Source organism: Argentina silus (genome assembly GCF_951799395.1).
Source record: "Argentina silus genome assembly, chromosome: 1".
In the NCBI taxonomy this organism is placed as follows: Eukaryota; Metazoa; Chordata; class Actinopteri; order Argentiniformes; family Argentinidae; genus Argentina; species Argentina silus.
Genome location: NC_139655.1, coordinates 22,352,066 through 22,372,067, shown reverse-complemented (window position 1 = coordinate 22,372,067; position 20,002 = coordinate 22,352,066). Strand labels below are relative to the sequence as shown.

At 41.3% G+C, this 20,002-nt stretch overlaps 1 protein-coding gene across 1 annotated transcript; it reads right to left on the bottom strand.

Annotated features, from left to right (window-relative positions):
• Positions 1 to 460: 460 nt before the first annotated feature.
• LOC310810497 (uncharacterized protein) lies at positions 461 to 18,821 on the bottom strand. The gene is made up of 5 exons (XM_083678280.1): positions 18,699 to 18,821; positions 10,729 to 11,383; positions 9,410 to 9,566; positions 7,537 to 8,778; positions 461 to 5,280 (listed from the first exon to the last, which is right to left on the bottom strand). Exons 2-5 carry the CDS (start codon positions 11,368 to 11,370, stop codon positions 1,418 to 1,420), a joined length of 5,904 nt encoding a protein of 1,967 aa, XP_083534406.1. The 5' UTR covers positions 11,371 to 11,383; positions 18,699 to 18,821; the 3' UTR covers positions 461 to 1,417.
• Between the last annotated feature and the right edge of the window lie 1,181 nt (positions 18,822 to 20,002).

Below are 20,002 nucleotides of genomic sequence, written 5' to 3'. Positions count from 1 at the left end.
TACTTCAGAGAAACAAAAGAACCTTATAACAACATGGATACTTCCTTAGATGGAGGGCGTGAGAAAACACGTAGCTATGTTGCTGCTCCTCAGAGCTCTGATACTGATCAGGGGGGAAATGGGGAAATGACTGGACATTTATAACTGAAACAACAGACCAACAAACCAACAGAGAGTGTTGCAGAGTAAACCTGAAATGTTACATTAAAGGACTGTAATTAATGTCAACTTTTAAACACCAGAGAGAAAAGAAAATACTTCCCTAAATGACTTGATCTGCTGATGAGCCTTAACACACAGAATCAGCACTTTCACTCCCCAAAAGTGAATATCTATAAAAGTGCTCTTTATGCTAACATGACTACAATCAACAAGTATGGAGAAGACACAGGCAAACACAGGTTTTCAAAATACACAATTATTTTTTATTGAAAAACCACATAAACCAATTAAGAGAGATACAAAGTAGTAAACAGCTGCCAACTTTTGAAAGGTCAGAATATCTATGAAACACAAACATGTAGTACTATAAATGTCTACCTGTTATTGCAAGTATCCACATTGCTATTGACTTTGAGTTAGGGTTAATGCCCTAGGAATGTTTTTGCTTTCTGACCTCACGTTCTGATGGAATGATGCAAGAGAAATGCATTTATTTACATAAATTAACATATATTCAAAACACAGGACATCAATTCAAGCATGAAACTACTGACTAACACCAACTACAGTAACAATGTAGCAATAAAATCAACCAACATGCCAAGATCAATCCACTTGCTCTTTGCTTAAATTATGCAAATAGCACCATGTTGAACTTAACACACTCTACACAAGCATGACCCAAAACCATGCAGTGGCATGTTAACTGAGTGAAGGGGATTGCCCTTCTTGCGTGACATCTGTGGAGACCTGATCTGTTTTAAGCTTTTTAAAACAAGATTACAGTAATGCCCAGGATGCTCTTTTATTGGACAGCCCACCTACCTAGAGCAGCACTGGAGGGTGGAAAATACACATTGAAGGTGTTATGAATGTAGTGATAATACCGATAATACAGTAGATATACGTATGCTATAAACAGATATTTACAAAATGTTTCATAACATCAGAAGTTGAACATGATATGAATAGATTCATGAGATTCAACATGTTTTAGTTTGAAAAATGTATAGTCTCCAAAATTAAAAAAATATATATATAAATGGAGTTTATGATGTCTCTTCCACCAAAACTTTAGTTGAACATAGCTTTCTCGATAATTCTTCCCATATGTGATGAGTTATGACATCATACTAAATAAGCCAAAGCATTGGCAACATTATAGTTCAGGCACCAAGTATTGTGTCACCCATGAGAGTCTCACACAATCTCAATAAATATTTGAAATCCTCTTAGTATTTTGTGGCAATGGTTGTCACAGGACTGGGCAGTGCTGGCCACAAAAGAGGTATAGCATCTCCAGTGCATCTGGTTCCTGTGGCCTTTTGTTGACAGTAGTTTTGTTGACAGTTTGTTTTTGTTGACCTTTGCCAGGCTGTACCACCACAACCTGCCCCTCCCCTGGAGCCTCTACAAGGGGATGCACTTTATTATCCAGCATCTTGAACTCTGTAGGGACAAAATCAGGCAGCATTCCATTCTTCTCTGCCCACATTTTGGGGTCCTCTGCCGTGTCTTTATTGTCTTTTGAGACATCAGCCTGGTCACTGCTGCTTACAGTGCTTAGCTCATCTTGGCACAAGTCTGAGTCACTTTCTTGCCGCAGGTTGAAATAGGTGCACTTTGGCACCACAGGCTTCACTTTGTCCTCCAAATCAGAGGACAAAACTGTGTGGAGGGACTCTGGGCCGAAGAGGGAGTAGGGGATGTCTTCCTTTGTATCCTCACATGCATTTTCTATATTTGTAGATGTTTCTGTGTTCTTGTTTATTCCAGTGGGCTCTGAGATAGACTTTCTAATCTGGTTGTTTTCTCTGATTAGCCATCTGCCTTGGTCTATTGGGACACTGTCTCTAGGCCCAACCTGTGCATTGAAAGCGATACGCCGCGTTTCCTCACTGTTTGTCTCAAATGAACTGGTGGCATTGAAGTATGATAAATCAGACTTCACTTTAGTCCGTGCCAAACTGAAAGGGGAAAGAGCAGCCAAACTGATCTTACCAGGGATTTCTCTGAGCTTTAGTTTTGGGACAGATGGAGGCCTCTCACTGTCATGTTCTTTGCCTTCTGTATCTCTCTTTCCATAAAGCCTTTCAATTGTTCTTCTGACAAAGCCTTTGGTAATGGATTTATGTACTGAATCATCCTCACCACTGGATAACTCAGTTGAGGTCTGTGATCGATGACCACCACTGTCTGAAGTCTCTGGTCTGTAATCAGACAGATCTGAGGTATTTGGGCTGGGTAGTCTTATTTGTCCATGTTGAATATCCACTACACTTTTTGCCAAAAACATTTCCTTTATTGACTTGACCCTATTTCCCTCAGGCTCTATGGTTAAGCAGCGACTGGAATCATAGCTAAATGCTAGCGAAGAGGACTCAAGAGTAGATTTTTTCGACATGACTAAACTCTCTGAGGTATTTATAGGCCAAGTTGGCTTTTTATAGGTGTGCACAGGGACTTCGTCTCTGTTTTTGTCATCCTTAATATGGTAATGGATGGTGTTAATCTCAGATGTTCCCCGCATGAACTCATCAACTTGGACTTGCTCATTAGAAAGACGGGATACATGTGTTAAATCATCGCTCTCTGATGTATAAGGAACCTCCATTTGGGCAAACTGTTTGACGCCAGATGTCTCCATAATCACATTTTTCCTTTGGTCTACCGCAGCAACTTGCTTTTCCAACAGGCTAACTCGTTCTGCTACAGATTGTGTTAGTGATTCTTTCAAATCATTGGTTGATTTTTCGTCAGTCATTTCGTAATTTGCATCCTCTTCAGAAGTTTCTTCCTCTATATAGCGTTCCTGATACTCTGCAAAACCCTCCTCCTGCATGGGTTTTTCCATGCTAACATGCTCTTTCTCAAAGCTATACTGCTTCTTTGTGTAACTTACTTGCTCCTCCTCTGAGCTACACGGCATATTCCCAAAGTTTGCCTTCCCTGCTGTATCAGCATTACTAGGATGTTCCTTTATGAGGCAAGTGTCCTCTGTTAAACAGGTAACCTGCTGGTTGACACAAGTAGCTTGCTCTTCTATCAACCTAGACTGCATTTCTCTGACAGAATACTGGCTTTCCTCTTGAGAGGTCTGCTCTTCCTCTGCTGATAAATGCACGTCTGCATAGCTAAAGTAATCTGCATGGCTCTCCTCTTCTAAACTAGTCTTGTCCTCCTCAGATGTTGAGTCCCTTTCCTCACTGCTCACCTGCAACTCCATACATTTAACTTTTGGCTCCTCATGACTTGGCTGATCCTCAATGTGACATTCCTGCACCTCCTCTGAACTAGCCTGGCGTTTATCAGGGGTAGTGTCTCTTTCCTCACTGCTAACCTGCTGCTCAATACATTTAACCACTGGCTGTTCATCCTCTGAGTTAGCCTGGTCCTCCTCAGGGCCAGACATGCTTTTCTCATTGCTAACCTGCTGCTCAATACATTTAACCTCTGTCTTCACAAGGCTTGGTTGGTCCTCCTTCTCCTCCTCTGAACTAGCCTGGTCCTCTTCAGGGGTAGACTCTCTTTCCTCACCGCTAACCTGCTGCTTTACATTACTTGGCTGGTTCTCCTCCTCTGAGTCTCCTTCAAGAGTGGATACACTTTCCTCACCGCTAACCTGTGACTCAATACATTCTACCTCTGGCTTCTCATGACTTTGTTGGTCCATAATGTAACCATTCTGCTCTTCCTCTGAACTAGCCTGCTCCTCTTCAACACTGCTAACCTGCTTTACATTACTTGGTTGATTCTCCTGCTCCTCCTCCAAGTTAGGCTGGTCTACTTCAGGGCTACACCTGCTCTCCTCACTGCTAACCTGCAACTCCATACATTTAACCTCTGGCTCTTCATGACTTAGTTGATCCCCAATATGATATTCCAGCTCTTCCTCTGATCTAGCCTGGTCTTCATCAGGGGTAGATACACTTTCCTCACTATTAACCTGCAGCTCCATACATTTAACCACTGGCTGTTCTTCCTCTGAGTTAGCCTGGTCCTCCTCAGGGTCAGACATGCTTTTCTCACTGCTAACCTGCAGCTCCGTACATTTAACCTTTGGCTCCACATGGCTTGGTTTGTCCTCTGTGTGACATTTCTGCTCTTCCTCTAAGCTTTCCTCTTCCTCATAGCTTGACGACGGGTTCTCACACTTCTCCTTGTCCTCCACAGGACACATCTGCTTGTCCACAAAGCCATCATTGTATGTTAAACCATTAGCCTGCTCCTCCTCTGACAATGTATGTTTGACAATCTGTTCCTCTGTACACATGGCCTCCTCTTCTTTCAAGGCATTTTGCTCATGTTCAGAAAGTATCCCTTTGGTTGTCTTTCTATCTGTGTGGCAAGCATGGTCCTCTGTAGAGCTTTGTTCTTTTTCATTCACCTCTGTAGACTCTTCACCACCCTCTGTTATTATACTAACCCCTGTAGGAAGCGCTGCCAACTCTTCCTTGAGCTTCTCAGGCATGTCAAGCTCATTTATTAGCTCATCAATAACATTTTCATCAATGCTGTTGTCTTCCTCTGGACAAGCCTCAAACAAGAGATTGTGCTCTGAATTGTTGGGTGTCGAGCTGCGACTTTTGGATTTGTCATTGAGTTCCTGGAAGCCCCTCCAACTGTGTAGCAGTTGTGTAGAAGTGGACTTTTGTAAATCTGACAGGCTAGCTTTTAACTCATCTGCATCTTCTATCCTGGCAATTTCTTGTAAAGACTCCATCATTTTCAAAGCCTCAGCACAGCTTACACTGTTTGCATTTAATTCATGTGTGTCCAAGTTGGCAATGCCTTCCTTTAAAGTCATAACAGATAAGAAAGCCAGGAGAACTTTTGAGGATGACCCAAATGTAGAGGCAACATGGGAGGAGAAGTCAGGCAAGCTATTTGACTTCTCCAGACAAGATAGACGTTTGCTCTGTGTGATTTGTCTTATTGAATGAATTGAGAAACAGAGCTTATCTAGTACAGGTTTTATGTCTGGCTGGGTTGCTAGACTGAATGAGTGTGATGTTATCTGTGTTTTTGTTAATGGTTCTTCTCGTGTTGCGCTCACACTGTCTCCTTGATCTGTCTTGCTCAGCTCATCATCACCATTCAACTTCTCTTCAGGATTCACTAACATGGGACTGGGACATGTTGGTGTCTTCTGGTGGGACAATGGCATTGATTTTGATGATAATGGAGTTTGACGGCTATTTCTCGGTAGGGGTGGCTTTTTCAAGTCAACACTTCCAGGTACTGCTGTGTTGTCAAGTGATTTATTTATAGATAATGATGTCTTTTTCAACCTGGGTTTCATAGGTGGTGACACGACCTCCAATGACTGAGAGTATGGTGAAAGTCTCTTTTGCAAAAGGGTATTATGAGGTGCTGGTATCTTCTCTGACAAGAGACTACCTAGTGCTGTCATTTTGACAAGATCCAGGGATAATGTTTTCTTTTTGAGTGAGGGATTGCTACGTATTGTTGATGTTTTCAAAGGGCGATTCCTTGGTAGTGGTGTCCTTTCCAATGTTGGGCTACTAGATGCTTGGGTATTTTCTGAAGTAAGTTCACGAGGTAATTCAGATTTCTCAGAATAAGCTTTTCTGAGTGACAGTTTCTTCTCCAGTGAGAGTTTACTGACCAATTGTGTCCTTTTCACTGAGGGTTTAGTTGGTGATAATGGTACTTTCAGAGTGGAGTTGTTGGATGATGCTTGGTTGGATAATGTCTCTTCGGTTGAATGGCCAGTGGGCGATGTAGCTTCTTCCGATGAAGGAACTGATAAAGGTCTGTCTTCTGACATGAGACTGCTAGGTGATGTACATATGGGACTGCTTGCTAATGAAGAAAAATCTAAGACCCTGTTGGATAGTGGTGTCTTTTCTACTGACATTTTAATGGGAGTAGATGGTATGGTATTTTCCAATGGACGATCACTGGTTAATGCAGACTTCTCCAATGAAGCTCTTCTGAGAAACATTTTCTTTTCAAGAGAGAGATTACTGACCAATCGTGCCTTTTTCATTGAGGGTTTTTTTGGTAATGATGTTTCTTCCAGAGCAGAATGGTTGGAGGATATTGTCTTATCTAATGAATGAACAGTTGGTGATGGAGCCTCTTCTGATGCAGGGCTTATAGATGGTCTGTCTTCTGATGGGAAACTGCTAGGTGATGAGCACATACAATATGAGGGACTACTAGCTAATGAAAACAAATCTAAGACACTGTTGGACAGAGCTGTCTTTTCCGCTGGGGTTTCAACTGGTGGTGATGTCTTTTCCAATGAGAGATTGTTAGATGGTGGCATATTTTCTATTGAGATCTTAATAGGTATTGGTGTATTTTCTACTGATGGACTGTCAGATAGCATTGGCTTATCTACTGAAATTGTCTCAGGTAGTGAATTATTTTCCAATGAAAGGCTGTTTGACAGTTTATTTTCTACTGAGATTTGAGTGGGTATTGGAATGTTTTCCCATTTGTGAGGTGGTTTTTCTGCTGAGGTAATAGTGGCTGAATTTTGCAATGATGGCTCACTGAGTAATGGTGTCTTCGCCGATGAAGGATGAGGTGGTAATGCTGTGTTTTCAAAAGACAGGATTCTTTGTGTAGCTACATTTTCAAATGGACTGTTTGGGAATGCAGTCTTCTCCATAGATGGACAACTTAGTATTTGTGTTTTCTCCTCCAAAGTACAGTACTCCTCTGTTTCATTCACCATTTCACAATTGATTGCGGACACCTCAGAGACACCCCTCTTAGCTCCCATCTGAAGTGTTTGATTTTCTTCCTCTGGGTAGACTGTTGGGTCCGGATGAGCTTTCTCTAACCAGTGTTCAACATATTCATTGATAACAGAGGAGGAGGAATTGAGTGCAGGCAGTGACATACTTTCACTAAGATCTTGAGTCTCTCTATCAATCCTCCTCTCCTGGTGCATGGATCTCTGCCTTTTCAGCGTTCCCTTCACCTCTGCCTCTGCAGAGGTTGAAACATCCAACACATGCTTTGTTAAGGGACCTGACGTTTTACTTTTATATTCACTAACATTTAGCTCCTTCACTGTTGATAATTTATTTGGATTTTCAATGTTAAACTTTATTGTTTTAACAGGTAATTTTGAGTTTTTTGACATAACACTTCCATAACCATTTTCTTGTAGTTTCTTTTTTTGCTTAATCAGACTTTTGACAGTTTTTGGTCTGAATCCATATATTTTCCTTATAGATGCAGCACTAGAAACTGCAGGTTTCCCTTTCTTATGGTTATCTGGAGCATCAGCATTACTCCCTTTTCGTTTTTTGTCTGGTGTCATACTCTGACGAACAAGGTTCTTTTTCACTTTAGGCTTTGAGGACATCCTCTTTGTTTTATTAACATCTTTACTTGTATCTGAGAAGAACTCTGAGGACTCTATCTCCTTGATGGGTTTAGAGAGAGGGTTCCTCTGAGTGTTTACCATTACCATGCTTTTAGGGGGAGGGAGATTGCCTCCTTTAGCCTTTAATGATGGAATGGTGAAGTCAGATGAAAGAGACATGTTGTCTGCCCTCCATTTGCTGATTGACTCTGAGGCTGTAGAGGGTCTCCCCATCTTCATCTCAAAGTCATGACTGGAAAATAAGTGGGCTGTGTCCGAGGTGGCTGGTCTTCCATACATGGACACACCCTGGACACTGAACTGGCTATTAGCAAGGAAATTGTCCTGACAGGTCTGCTGCTCGTATATGTGCAAAACAGTCTCTGTGACTTTCTCCCCACTGTCTTCAATTTGCAATATCTCAGCCACCCCTGTTGACTTAAAGGTTTGAGCCCTATTGTTGTAGTTGTTGTTTTCAACAGAGCCAACTCTCCTTGGTTTGGGGACAGGCCTGGTGCTACACTGCTTGACCATGCAGTACTCCTCTGTCACTGCTCCGTTCTCTGTTTCCTGTCTGTAGGAGTATGAGCCAACCATGTTCTCCTGAATCTCCTCTCCTGTCACACTTTTGATGCTCTCTACTGATGCCTGCTTCTGTCTGAATCTCCTGGGCCCTGGGGTAGGAACCCTCCGGGGATAGACCATGTTCGTCTGTGGTTTTGCATCATCCTCTTCATTCCACTCCTCACTGGCATTGTCGTTCTCATTTGGTGACACATCATCGTCGTCATCATCATCATCATCTTTAGAATTGCGCCTATTGATGGTGTCCATGGCATTGTGACCTTTCTGTTCTAAGGTGTTGGAGTCAGGAGAACCAGTCTCAGGCTCAGACTCAGCCACACAGGCCACACTGAGCTGGTTGGCCACACTTGACCTTGTCAGGGTGGTGGTCCAATGTAGGGTCTCCTCCTCCTTAATGGTCAGACGGACCTTCATCTCCACTGTCATGCTGCCATCCTGGTTCACCCGAAAGGACTTCTCAATGTCATCACTTGGGGCCATGTCCCCCCCTTCACCCTCCACCTCTGTTTCGGCAACCGACTCCAGTAGATGACTGGTCTCCAGCTCTACGGATCCTGTAGGGTTACTGTGGAGGTCACATAAACTTCCTGCAATAGAGTTGTGTATTTGATTCACAAAGTATCTCTCTGACGATGCGGAGAAGTTTCTTGACTTAGTGCCGCTAGATAAGGACTTATTTTTTCCTGTAGAGGATTGAGGATCAAAGCCACATAGTTGAAAGAGTGTAGAAAGATAGATCAAGATTTTTTCAATGAAAAGATATTTCAGTATTTTTGGAAAAAACGATATTTCCATAGATTAGCATATCCCAGAAGCATAAAAGAAAGAAAAAGGGAAAAGTTAGAAAAATACAGTTGTAAGAATATCAGAACTACAGTTCACACAGTTCATACTGCATAATGATTGGCAGCCTATGGATAGAGCATGTAGGTCATTCATGGTATTATGGATGATAACAATGTCTCAGCACTTTCTACTGCTTATCCAACGTGTTGACGGGGAGGGGATAGATTACTGCCAGACAGGCAGTAGCACTGTAAATGTCACACATGTACAACGGTCTAATGGGCTGATAGACGCATATTACATGATGAAGACAAAAGTGACAATGATGAGAATGCTGAGACTGGATACTATATATTTCCAATGTCACTTAAACATTGGACCACAAATCTCTCTCCAGCAAAATAATGCTCTCAACATAATGACAATAATTTAAAAGCATATGGTCTTCAGTAAATATTCCAAACAGATAAATCACTCAAATCACATCCTCACCCACAAAACCCATACAGTTAACATGGTAAGACTCACGGGTCACTGGCTTCTTTCTGTTAGATGCCATTCGACTGGGAGGCAGCCATGTTGGAGCAGATGGTTTCTGTGTCTTGTAGTTTTCTGATTTAAAAGCCTCCCGGCCTGCGGCTACTACAACCCCAGAGCATAATATCAGAGCTGGAAGCCCATCCACCTGCAGTGCAGACAAACAAATGTAAACAAATGTAAATGTAACAAATGTATTTTCATTTTTACTTTGTTTGTTGCATTTTTATTTTGGTAAATAAAAATGGCGCCGCCGATGCCGGTCACAGTTATGAGAGCTCCGCAGAGGCTGTGCGTTTTTTTTTTAGCTTTTATGTGTTTTCTAAATAAGGATCATCAACGATGACCCCACCAGTGCCCCCCTCAAGACACTCACACACTCACTGACATCATAGCACATACGCACACACATAATTATCCATTGCAGACTCATCTTTCACTGTAATTAACTGTACTGTCAACCTGTCATTGACATTGTATATAGCCATTCCATTGTGTACATTGCTTCACCGCTGTTTATACTGCTGCTTATACTGCTGCTTATATTCTATTTATTTTTTATTTTTTATTATTTTTATTTTATTTTATCTTAAAACTTATTGTTGCACTACTCTGTGGCACTGTCACTTTTGCATTTCACTGTATACTTGTATGCAAGTGACAAATAAAGAATCTTGAATCTTGAATTTTCACTGTGATCTTCTAATGACAATGTGAATACATTATTTGAGGAAATATAAACAAAATCAACATAAATCCTTAAAATTGCCCATTTTGTCATCATTACATGGGGCAAGTAGCTATTCAGTTCAGTAGAGACCCTCAATTATGTAAGTTAGGTATTTGAAGGCTGAAGAAATTACATCACAAACATTGTATGTGAGATACAGCAGATCCCATGACACGCACAGACCATCTCCTTAGGTCCTACAGTATCCCAGAATGCCTCTCCAGGTAATTGGATGATACGTCAATAAAGGAGCTTATCACATTCTCCCTTTTTCTGACAGTTATTTATGGACCAAGCGAGTCAAACCATTGTGGGTCAAACATAATGCCATCAGTGGTTACACTTCCAGTCCCGAGTTGTGGGTATCACAACATAACCTTGGCACGGTATTAAAAATTAAACGCTTAAACACATGAACATGTGTTTAGGGGAGGTACATATGGTAAAGGGCACAATATATTCTAGATGCCTAAGCATCAGTATCAGCAGTGGTTTTCTGCTTTTGCAGGAACTTAAGGCACCAGTGTCCTCAAGCATGCATAAAACACAGTGTGTTCTGTCAGTCAGGAAAAACACTTACACGTCTTCCATCAGGTGTGTGTAGTTTGACCACAGGGAATTGCATCAACTCTGACACATAATTCAGCAGAGCCTCAAAGGTGGGTGTGGTCCTCTTCTGAATCATCACTGTGTGTTTTCCACTGGGATCCCCATTCCTGAACACTATCAGCCTCTTAGGCGTGCGCACAACCACAGGGTCCTTCTTCCGTATGGGCCTGTCAGGGTTCAGTCTAGCCAGCTGTAAGACCCGACGACGGGCACTGACAGGCCGGGCATGGTACCAGGGTGGCAGCTTCTTACTGGCTAAGGCCAGGTTGATGGGTTTGACCTTCCGCCGGTCAGAGCAGATGTAGGCCTTCCCATCCTCCAGATCTTCCAGGTTATGCACTGCATGAATTCCCCGAGGGGTGGTGATGTTTCTCACTCCGAATGGTAGCGGGACCTTTTTAGAGAGGCTGTCCAGGAGGGCATCAAAGGTCTTAAAGGTGCGGTTGTTGACGACCATGCGCAGGCCACTGAACTGAGGGTCACCACTCTTGTAGAAGCAGACACGCTTGGTGGCGATGGGGTCGGTGACGTAGGGGTGACGTGAGGTGGTCACTGTGTGCCCACTCCCCGAGGACTGGTCCTGAGGTGGCTTTCTGGGCCCTGTGTCACTCATTTTGACTGATCAGCTGGGCAAAGAAAATGGGAAAATATTAGCTATAATGAACAATTACTTCATCATTTGAACATTAGAATTAATAGTTATATAAGAAATAATTTGGGTAAAATAATTTGAAGAAATACTTTCGCTAAAAGTTTTCTCAGCCTTGTTTCCCACTGACTACTGCACTTGAACATTAGAATAAATATTTATAAAATAAATTATTTGGATAAAATTATTTGATGAAATTATTTGGGTAAATTCCTCAGCCTTTGTTTTGTTTTTCCACAGACTGTTAAACCGATAATGCAGCAGAAACATACTTTTCCAGCCACTCTATAACAATCATAGAATGGTTTTGGGAACTGTAAAGGTAAGAGGTTGGCTCTCAGATAGATATTCTCAGTTTCTGGAAGAAAATATACAAGCCTATAGTACCGTATACTTCTGTATGTAAGTGCCAGCTAGCTTTGATGACATTCCATCTTGGTATACAATGTATCACATTAAGGTTTGTGTGGTTGCCAGAGTTGGCTCTGTAACTATGTTGTTGTCAGTAGAAGCTCTGCCTCAATGTAGAGCACATTAACATTACTGGAACTACTTCATAGGTGTCTATCTGGTTATTCTTTGCAACTGTCCGGTTATCGAAAAATAATGTACTCTCTGGAATGCCCCTTTAGCCAATCAGAATTGCGTATTCAGCAATGCCGTGGTATAAGCAAAGATATTGCATAAACATAAGTATGGCAGTCTTGTTTTAATCCAGACTTTTGTATTTATAATGTCAATGTCATATAGGGCTCACAATACAAAACATTTGTGAGTCCTTAGATCTAGAAACAAAATGCATTTTAAAATGCATTTTAATTATTATCTACATGAGCTGTGTTTTGTTGAAGAAATTATGAATGATGAAACTTGCCAAGCGATTGCCAAGTTCAATTACTTAATAACCCATGTATGACTAAAACGCAGAACAACAATGAAACAACAACATTCTGAAATAATTCTTAGATAACTCAACATAATTCCATTGTTGGAAATGTTTATAGTCTTTCTGATCCACTTTTTGATCAAACGTATCATTATATATATGACCTTAAAAAATAAATTCTCATGAAGAAACATTTGTGCATAGAAACGTTACTTGGTCCATTACAAAATAACCGTTCATCAGAGTTTAGAAAACATACATCATAGCCTATACCTAGTGGACAGCTTTAGGAATGGCGGAGGTGGATGACTACCTAGACATTCGCTTGACAAAAGTAATGTTGGATGTCACTAAACAACTCCTCTTATTCAATAATAAAAACAAATATACATGAATTCAGTTTTACTCAGATAGAAATATTGAGTGAACTCACCTAATTCAACAATTGTAAGAATCCCAATTGTTGTGAAAGTATCCATAAAATGTTGTTCCGTGCTCTACATCATGGCTACTGTTAAACAACTGCGTTGGAGCTACAGGTTATTTCGGGAGGCAACATCAGGGTCAATTTGCTTAATCTTTGCTCAAAGTTAATCTCCCCTACAACAGGGTAGTGTGTTAAGATCTCCTTACTGAGAAAAAGAGTGCATGTGGTTCGCACAGAACACAGCTAGATCAAATGATATAATTGATGTAACTGACATTTGTTGTTTTTAAAGGAAGTTCTACCTGGAGAAATATTCCTACAGTATCTGAAGACAATAGACCAGACCATAACAGTCATTTGATCGTTTCTCAAAACAATAAGAGTGATCATGTTTAGACAGGGTAATATGGCCACAAACATAATTCAATATAAACTTTGGTCACCAACTATGAATAGAAGGTACTGAAATTGATATACCACAATATCAAAATATTAAAACAACAGATGTTTGTGAGGTGAGTGTTGAATATCTTGGAAGGCATGATATTTCATTCACTCGGGCATTACCAGTGAAAATGACCCTGAATACTGACAATAACAATAATGGTAGTAGTGGTACATATACCTCTACATCTCCTTATTAAATGAAAGCAGGCTTGTCCACTTTGACCAGGAGCAGCAGATGGTAGGTACCGGTTGTAATTTTCTAGCAGGATTGTAATCTCATTGGAGATTTCTTAAGATAATAAGGATTAAGGGGCTTTCCATTAGCAGGACCCTCAGAGGTGTCAGTTCATTCTCAATGAAAGAAGTGTACACAGCACAGCACGGACATCTTGGACCGGAATAGACTCACCTTCACTCAAGAGTTTAAGACACCTCACTTTCTCATAAAAGACAGTGGGTTAGGACGTAGTGATACATAAGGGATTATGAATTGTTTAATTTAACAATTTTTCTACATACAAATTACCCTAAAGACATTTTATTTTTGTAATTGTGCATATTTCTGTAGGAATTGTTATTGTACATATTTTATTTGTTGTGAGATGATCACAGAAAAGTGTTTACACAGATTTACAGTAAGTTCACCTGTATCTGTATGCGTGTTCAAATTATGCAAGTGCATCCAACACTGAGAAGCTCTGACTCTATTCATAGAAGGAGAGGGATTAGTCCACAATGGCTTTGTCCTCAGTACATCTGATGTACAAGGTAACTTGGATCAAAGAAAAATCCACACGCTAATTGTCCAAATGTTTTACATGCAACATTACTTTGGGAGTGCATGACAGATGCTATGTTATAATGCTGAAGTGTGTGAGTGAGTGTGTGTCTACTATGTTTGTGTGCCTGTGTGTGTGTGTGTGTGTGTGTGTGTGTGTGTGAGATGTTCCAGGAAAGAATTCCTGCTGAGCCCGACCAGACAGATCTGGAAGAATTCAGGAATGCCACAGCAGGCTCCCCATGCACCCACTGCATGGTCCGTTCCCAAAACAACACAGAGCACAAAAATGTGAAAAATCCTTAAAAGGAAGCTGCCTTGAACAATGGAGGAAGCCCTCAGAGTAAACAGGTAGGCCTGGAGCCTGCATGCTGCTCATTCCAGCCCTCCCCTATAGTGATAAGAGGGCTGGGCGGGGCCGGGGTGGGGGAAGGGGAGGAGGGCACACAGATAGAGCAGCAGTGATCCTGTCCCACAACTGCTACATGCTCCATGCTCCTTTCATACTGAAAATACACTCAAGCTTCATGCTCATGCCTCATGCCAGCATCAAGTCTAACCTTTAAAAAAAATGTCTCCTGTTTCATTAAATGTAACCTTCACTGTCAAGTTGAATTATACCACCCCAGCTGTTGATGATAATTACTGTTTTTCCTTCACACGATTCCACTTAAAAATCACATGCTGCCATAACAGAGGTATCAGTCTCAACATTCCATGTGCATTGCCACCCATACCACGCTCTATTTTTAACCCTTAGCAACTAATTGGCGCCAAGATAGATTCAAACCTATGCTGTTAATGGGAAAAAATGTGTGATATGTTTTGGCCCTTGTTCCCTTTCTATATTTGGCCTGGTGTTCTCTGCAGCTGCTATGGAAGATCTGTCTGCCTGCACTCCCCATCAGACACCTCTCTCTGATAATGCCTCAATTCACCGCCACACAGCCTCCCTCTTCCAGTATATCAAACATACATGTTGAGGTCAACTGCCGCTTATTAGGTCAGCAACATGTTGTAGTACGCAGAAATTAACACATTGTGTTCTGTTTGAAAATTCATTCAAGTTATGTGAGTGGACTCGAGAGACAATAGCTTATTGATTATCCTATGTTGTTTAGAAAATGCCTATATGACCAAAATGAGATCATGGACAAAATTCCAACCATTGCAGCTGCCAGGCAACCAATTATATGAAATACTGTACAACTGTAATCTCACCAACAAAAGTCACGAACAGCCATTCCAATTAAAGGCCAAGCAGCTGATCAAGTTCTTATCTACGCTATCACAGCAATAGGCCACACAGTCACTGGCTCTTTCAGCAAATTAAAAGTTGTCTTACTTTAGCAAAATTGTTATATGAGTATATCATGGTAAAATTCCAATTGTCCTCAGAGGACAGTTAAATGTGGAGTAAACCGAAACATTTAGCCAGCCCAATTTGTTAACGTCAAAAATATGCCTGCTATTCAGAATTCCATCCAAATTACGTCATGTTTTCAGGGTTACACCTTTCTCTTTCCAGCGGAATTCCCAACTATTGAATGAGCAGTTTTCTGCCAAACAGGACTCATACGGTCACTCCACCCACTTACACCCCCCCCCCCCCACACACACACACACACACACACAGACGGGCACACACACACACACTCAGAGGTTCCCCACCCCATCCATTTTCAGCCCTCTGTATCTGCTGTGCCAAGCCTTTAATCTGCCCAGTGACATCCCCGTGTTTCCTGCATGGGGCAGAGAGAGAGATAAGCACACTCCTCAGTACGCTAAATCACTCCACGCGCCCTCTCATTCACTCATACAAGCATTATTCAATTAGCCTGCTCTTACAACAGCCATAGTACCAACCTTTTACAATCAGAGAGTCAAACAACTTCTACTGTAATTAGCCAGTGACATGCATCTATGAGTGTTATTGCAATACAAGCTACGTGATGGGTCCTGCATCCAGTGCTACGTGATCTCTTACATGGCAGGGGCTGAATCACTCATGAAGAACAATACAACTTTAATTTCAACGTGATGAAAAACATGGGAACAAACTAACTGTATTCCTCTAAAAGTTATGGAGCTAATTAGGCTACTACTCCTTTACTGGAGGTTTCCCTACCAACAGTACTCTCTAATATCCAAGCACCTGGAGCAAAAGGTTTTCTATCACGTCATTTCATAAATAAAACTGTTAAGATGTATGGTCTGCATTATGTGCAGACCTCTGCAGTATTTGTCTTCAAAGGGTTAGTTAGTGACAACCTAACCACTAAATAACATTGTAATAAAACATATATCAAAGTCATATATCAAGTGATAAATGTGTGTGTGCTCTGTATATGCCCTGAGGTCCCAAGTCTCCTCTGAGAGTCTGAGTCCTCCTGACCCCGCGGCTCAGCGCCACACGACTGTTAGCTTTGGAGAGCGCAGGCGGAGGGCCAGTCTGCAGCCTGTCGGCCGGGACGGGATGGGGCGTCTATGTTTGCCCCAGATAGCGTCCCGGGGTGAGGAGTGATTTATCCTCCTGTGTTCGGGACGGGGCCCGCATCAGACGACCTTCCCCTGATTAGGGGGTCAGAGACTCTTGCTCACTGCCAGAACAGCCAGCCATGGTGCGGGCGAGACGGGCAGCCTCCGCGAGACACCGCTGCACATCCTGACCACTGCATAAATGGAGTTTCCATACACTGTGTGTACACACACACACACACACACACACACACACACACACACACACACACACACACACACACACACAAACTGTGAGCCAGGAGTAAACCCTATTGAGATGGCCTTGACATTTTCTCAACCCAACAACAAAAGGATGTGCTGAATCTCTGCCCCCCACTGTTAAACCCCTTTCCCTGTGGACTATTAAAGATCACTGTCTTCCTAACATTCCTAAAGCTAACCATCAGGGTTCAGCTGCAGGTTTCTGACTCCCCTGATTTCACTGGAGAGAAGGTTTCATTGTATCCATTTTTCTGGTGACCCATAGAATATATTGAAATGTAATGATCTTTTCTGTAAATCAAAATTTCAACATTTAAAATTGTCAACCTACTGTAACTGTTGAGCAAACAACATAATTGGATTTTGTAAAACAAAACAAAAAGGAAACAACTACTGTGATTCCAATACCATATCTATCTACCACACAGTAGTTATGACCAAGAAGTTCACAGTTTTCACATAGAAAACTGTTGTCAGAAATTGCTTCCCAGTCGTTGGAGGAAATGACTGCTAATCAGTACAGATTAAAAGCTGAACAATACATTGTAAACTATCTACATAACTATCCCCTGCCCATAAATCTTACAGCCATAACCACTATCTGTAGCGGATTTTTTGCTCTACAATATCGAGGGAAACGGAGGACAAATCCTGGAAATATACCAAACAATCTCAGTCAGGGGTATATGCAGGGCCTTTACTGCCCATGTATATAAGTGAATAGCAGCCCTCTTTAGATACCAGGACAATAAGCTTTGATTGATCTGTGTGTAGACCTACATAAGAGGAATGGATGCAATGCTCTGTAATGCTCAGTAAATGTTGTGATTCAATATGACTGATTGATCAATGTACAGTATCTATCTTAAGAAAAGCATCTGTACACTGATCCCCTTCTTTCTTTATTACAAACTACAGTATAGATTTAGCCAGCAAGCGTGGATCAGATATGCACACACAAGCACAGAACAGATATTCTCTCCTGTCCTCTTTCTCTGTTTACTCATCTTTTTTCCCTCTCTCCTTTTACTTTTTCTTTCTTTCTCACACTTTCAAACACACACACACACACACACACACACACACACACACACACACACACACACACACACACACACACACACCTGTTAGAACACAAGTATTGTATAGAAAACTAATGCCCACAACACCACTGCTATGAAATCACTCTTTAGGAATTACTTACTAACAAAATCTCATCTCTATGATCTATGACCAAAAAGATACAACACATTCATATAACACTAAATGTGAAAATGTGACAGTGGTTTTGTGTCATCATGAAGGTTGTGTAACCAGTGAGCTCTGATGGGGATTAGGCCTACTGGGTCTTTCTAGGTCCCCCTCCCCTGTATGCTCCATATAGGACTCACTACAGTTTACATGCTTGCCCTCTCTTTCACCCCAGTTAGTTATCTCCAGCAAATCCCAACCACACCTGCAGAACCTGAGCCTATAGTACTGACACCTGGAGCTGGCACACGGTACTCCTACTGCCCAGGCCTAACTGGCCTAGTCACACTACACACTAAAATAGGTAACCAGATTTTTTAGAGCAAAACTGGTGACATAATTGAGGGGCGTGGAGGGAGGAGGAGGGGGGGGGCAATGTTGCAATTATTAACCCCTGCAAAAACCATTGCAATTATTAACCCCTGCAATTATCAATGGAAAAAATGCAGCTAGAAACAGCTAGCTTCAGCCCAAACCATATATATATATATATATATATATATATATATATATATATATATATATATATATATATATATATATATATATATATATATATATATATATATTTAGTAATACAATTATCCAGTTAGTCAAACCAACCCAACCTCCCAGAGTATATTTGTATAAAACACAACAAAAATATTGCTCAATGTAGGCAGAGTGTGGACATAATTGAAGGATAACGTCACATCAATTTTGGCAAGCTGTTGAGTTTGTACTCGAGTGAAACAAGAAATGAGCTAAATGAGTTATCTTACCATTCCAAGTTGAAGGGTGAACCTCGTTTTACACGAAGAACAATGTAGCATAGAAACTTCACGAACTGGCAAATCCAGTAAGCACCAAATATTTGTATTTTTGTAATAGAAACGGTGTGTGTGCATAGACATATTTGCTCTACCTTTATGGTGCCACCTACCGCGTGGAAATGAATTTCCTCACCTGTGTGTATTTGGTTGAAAGCATGCCGCTCTGACAAACTGCGCGCGACTGACCTCTGGCGGCAAATGTTTTCAATATTTCCAGTCGATCATTCGACTGACTAGCTGCAGTTTCCTAAAAAAAATATTCTCCAAAAAAACAAACAATATGTGACTATGTTAAACCACCATTCAACATAATAATTAATAACACCGCTGGATATATAGTATCAGGATACAAGTGGCCTTCAGCTCATTGCAATGTGGTTCTGTGTCTATGTTGTGTCTATGTTGTGTCTACATTGAACTACATTCTGGATAGGAGACTGCTTGTATCACAAAAGGGAGGAACCTGCTGTCTGCTCTTGGGGAACTGGAAGTAAACTGTTTGCTATTTTAATGACACAGCGAGTTTGTAATTTGTTTGATGTTCATGTTTGCTCAAAAAACTAATGGAGACATTTACTTTCCTGTACAGTCTAAAGCAGCATATAATAAAGGGAAACACCACTAGCAGGACTGATTTTGGAGAGACGTCGACTTTATATCCAGTAGTCATGATGAAATACCATGTACACACTATATAAATAATTCTGTATTGTAGAATATAGATCGTTCAACTCCATATCAGAATAATTGATCTGAGTATGTTAGTTTGACAGCCATCCTCCAACAATTTGTCCATGCCGTTATTTAATAAAGAAATAAATGCACACTGCCTACCATAAAAATGTAAATTGAGATAACAGAAAAGACAACTTTCAGTTGTAGGCCTACCAGCTGGGATAAGTCCTATTGTTGTAGGAAATCCCTGTTTATCCCACAATAATGTTTTTAAAGTTGCACCTGAGCTGAACACACACACACACACACACACACACACACACACACACACAGACACACACACACACACACACACACACAGACAAACACAAAGACAACAAAGGATGCCTGACCCAGGTCAAGACATTCTGCCCTGTCTCACTTTATTTAGACTTTATATTCATGTATTTTTATTTTTTAGGAAATCCTACCGGTGATCCCAAAATGGGAAGAGTGGTGTGAATTTTATAGAACACGGTTTCCTCTCGGATGGAGGATGTTCCCAGCCAATCTTTCATGGATGGAGCAAACAGAAGTCA

Bases quoted from the DNA above. Each gene is read 5' to 3' on its own strand.
- LOC310810497 (XM_083678280.1), bottom strand. From the start codon at position 11,370: ATGAGTGACACAGGGCCCAGAAAGCCACCTCAGGACCAGTCCTCGGGG. The intron at 8,779-9,409 runs GTGAGTCTTACC...AATCCTCTACAG, and splicing joins CAGAAAGAAGCCAGTGACCC to GAAAAAATAAGTCCTTATCT. The intron at 5,281-7,536 runs GTAAAGATGTTA...GTCCCATGTTAG, and splicing joins AGAGTTCTTCTCAGATACAA to TGAATCCTGAAGAGAAGTTG.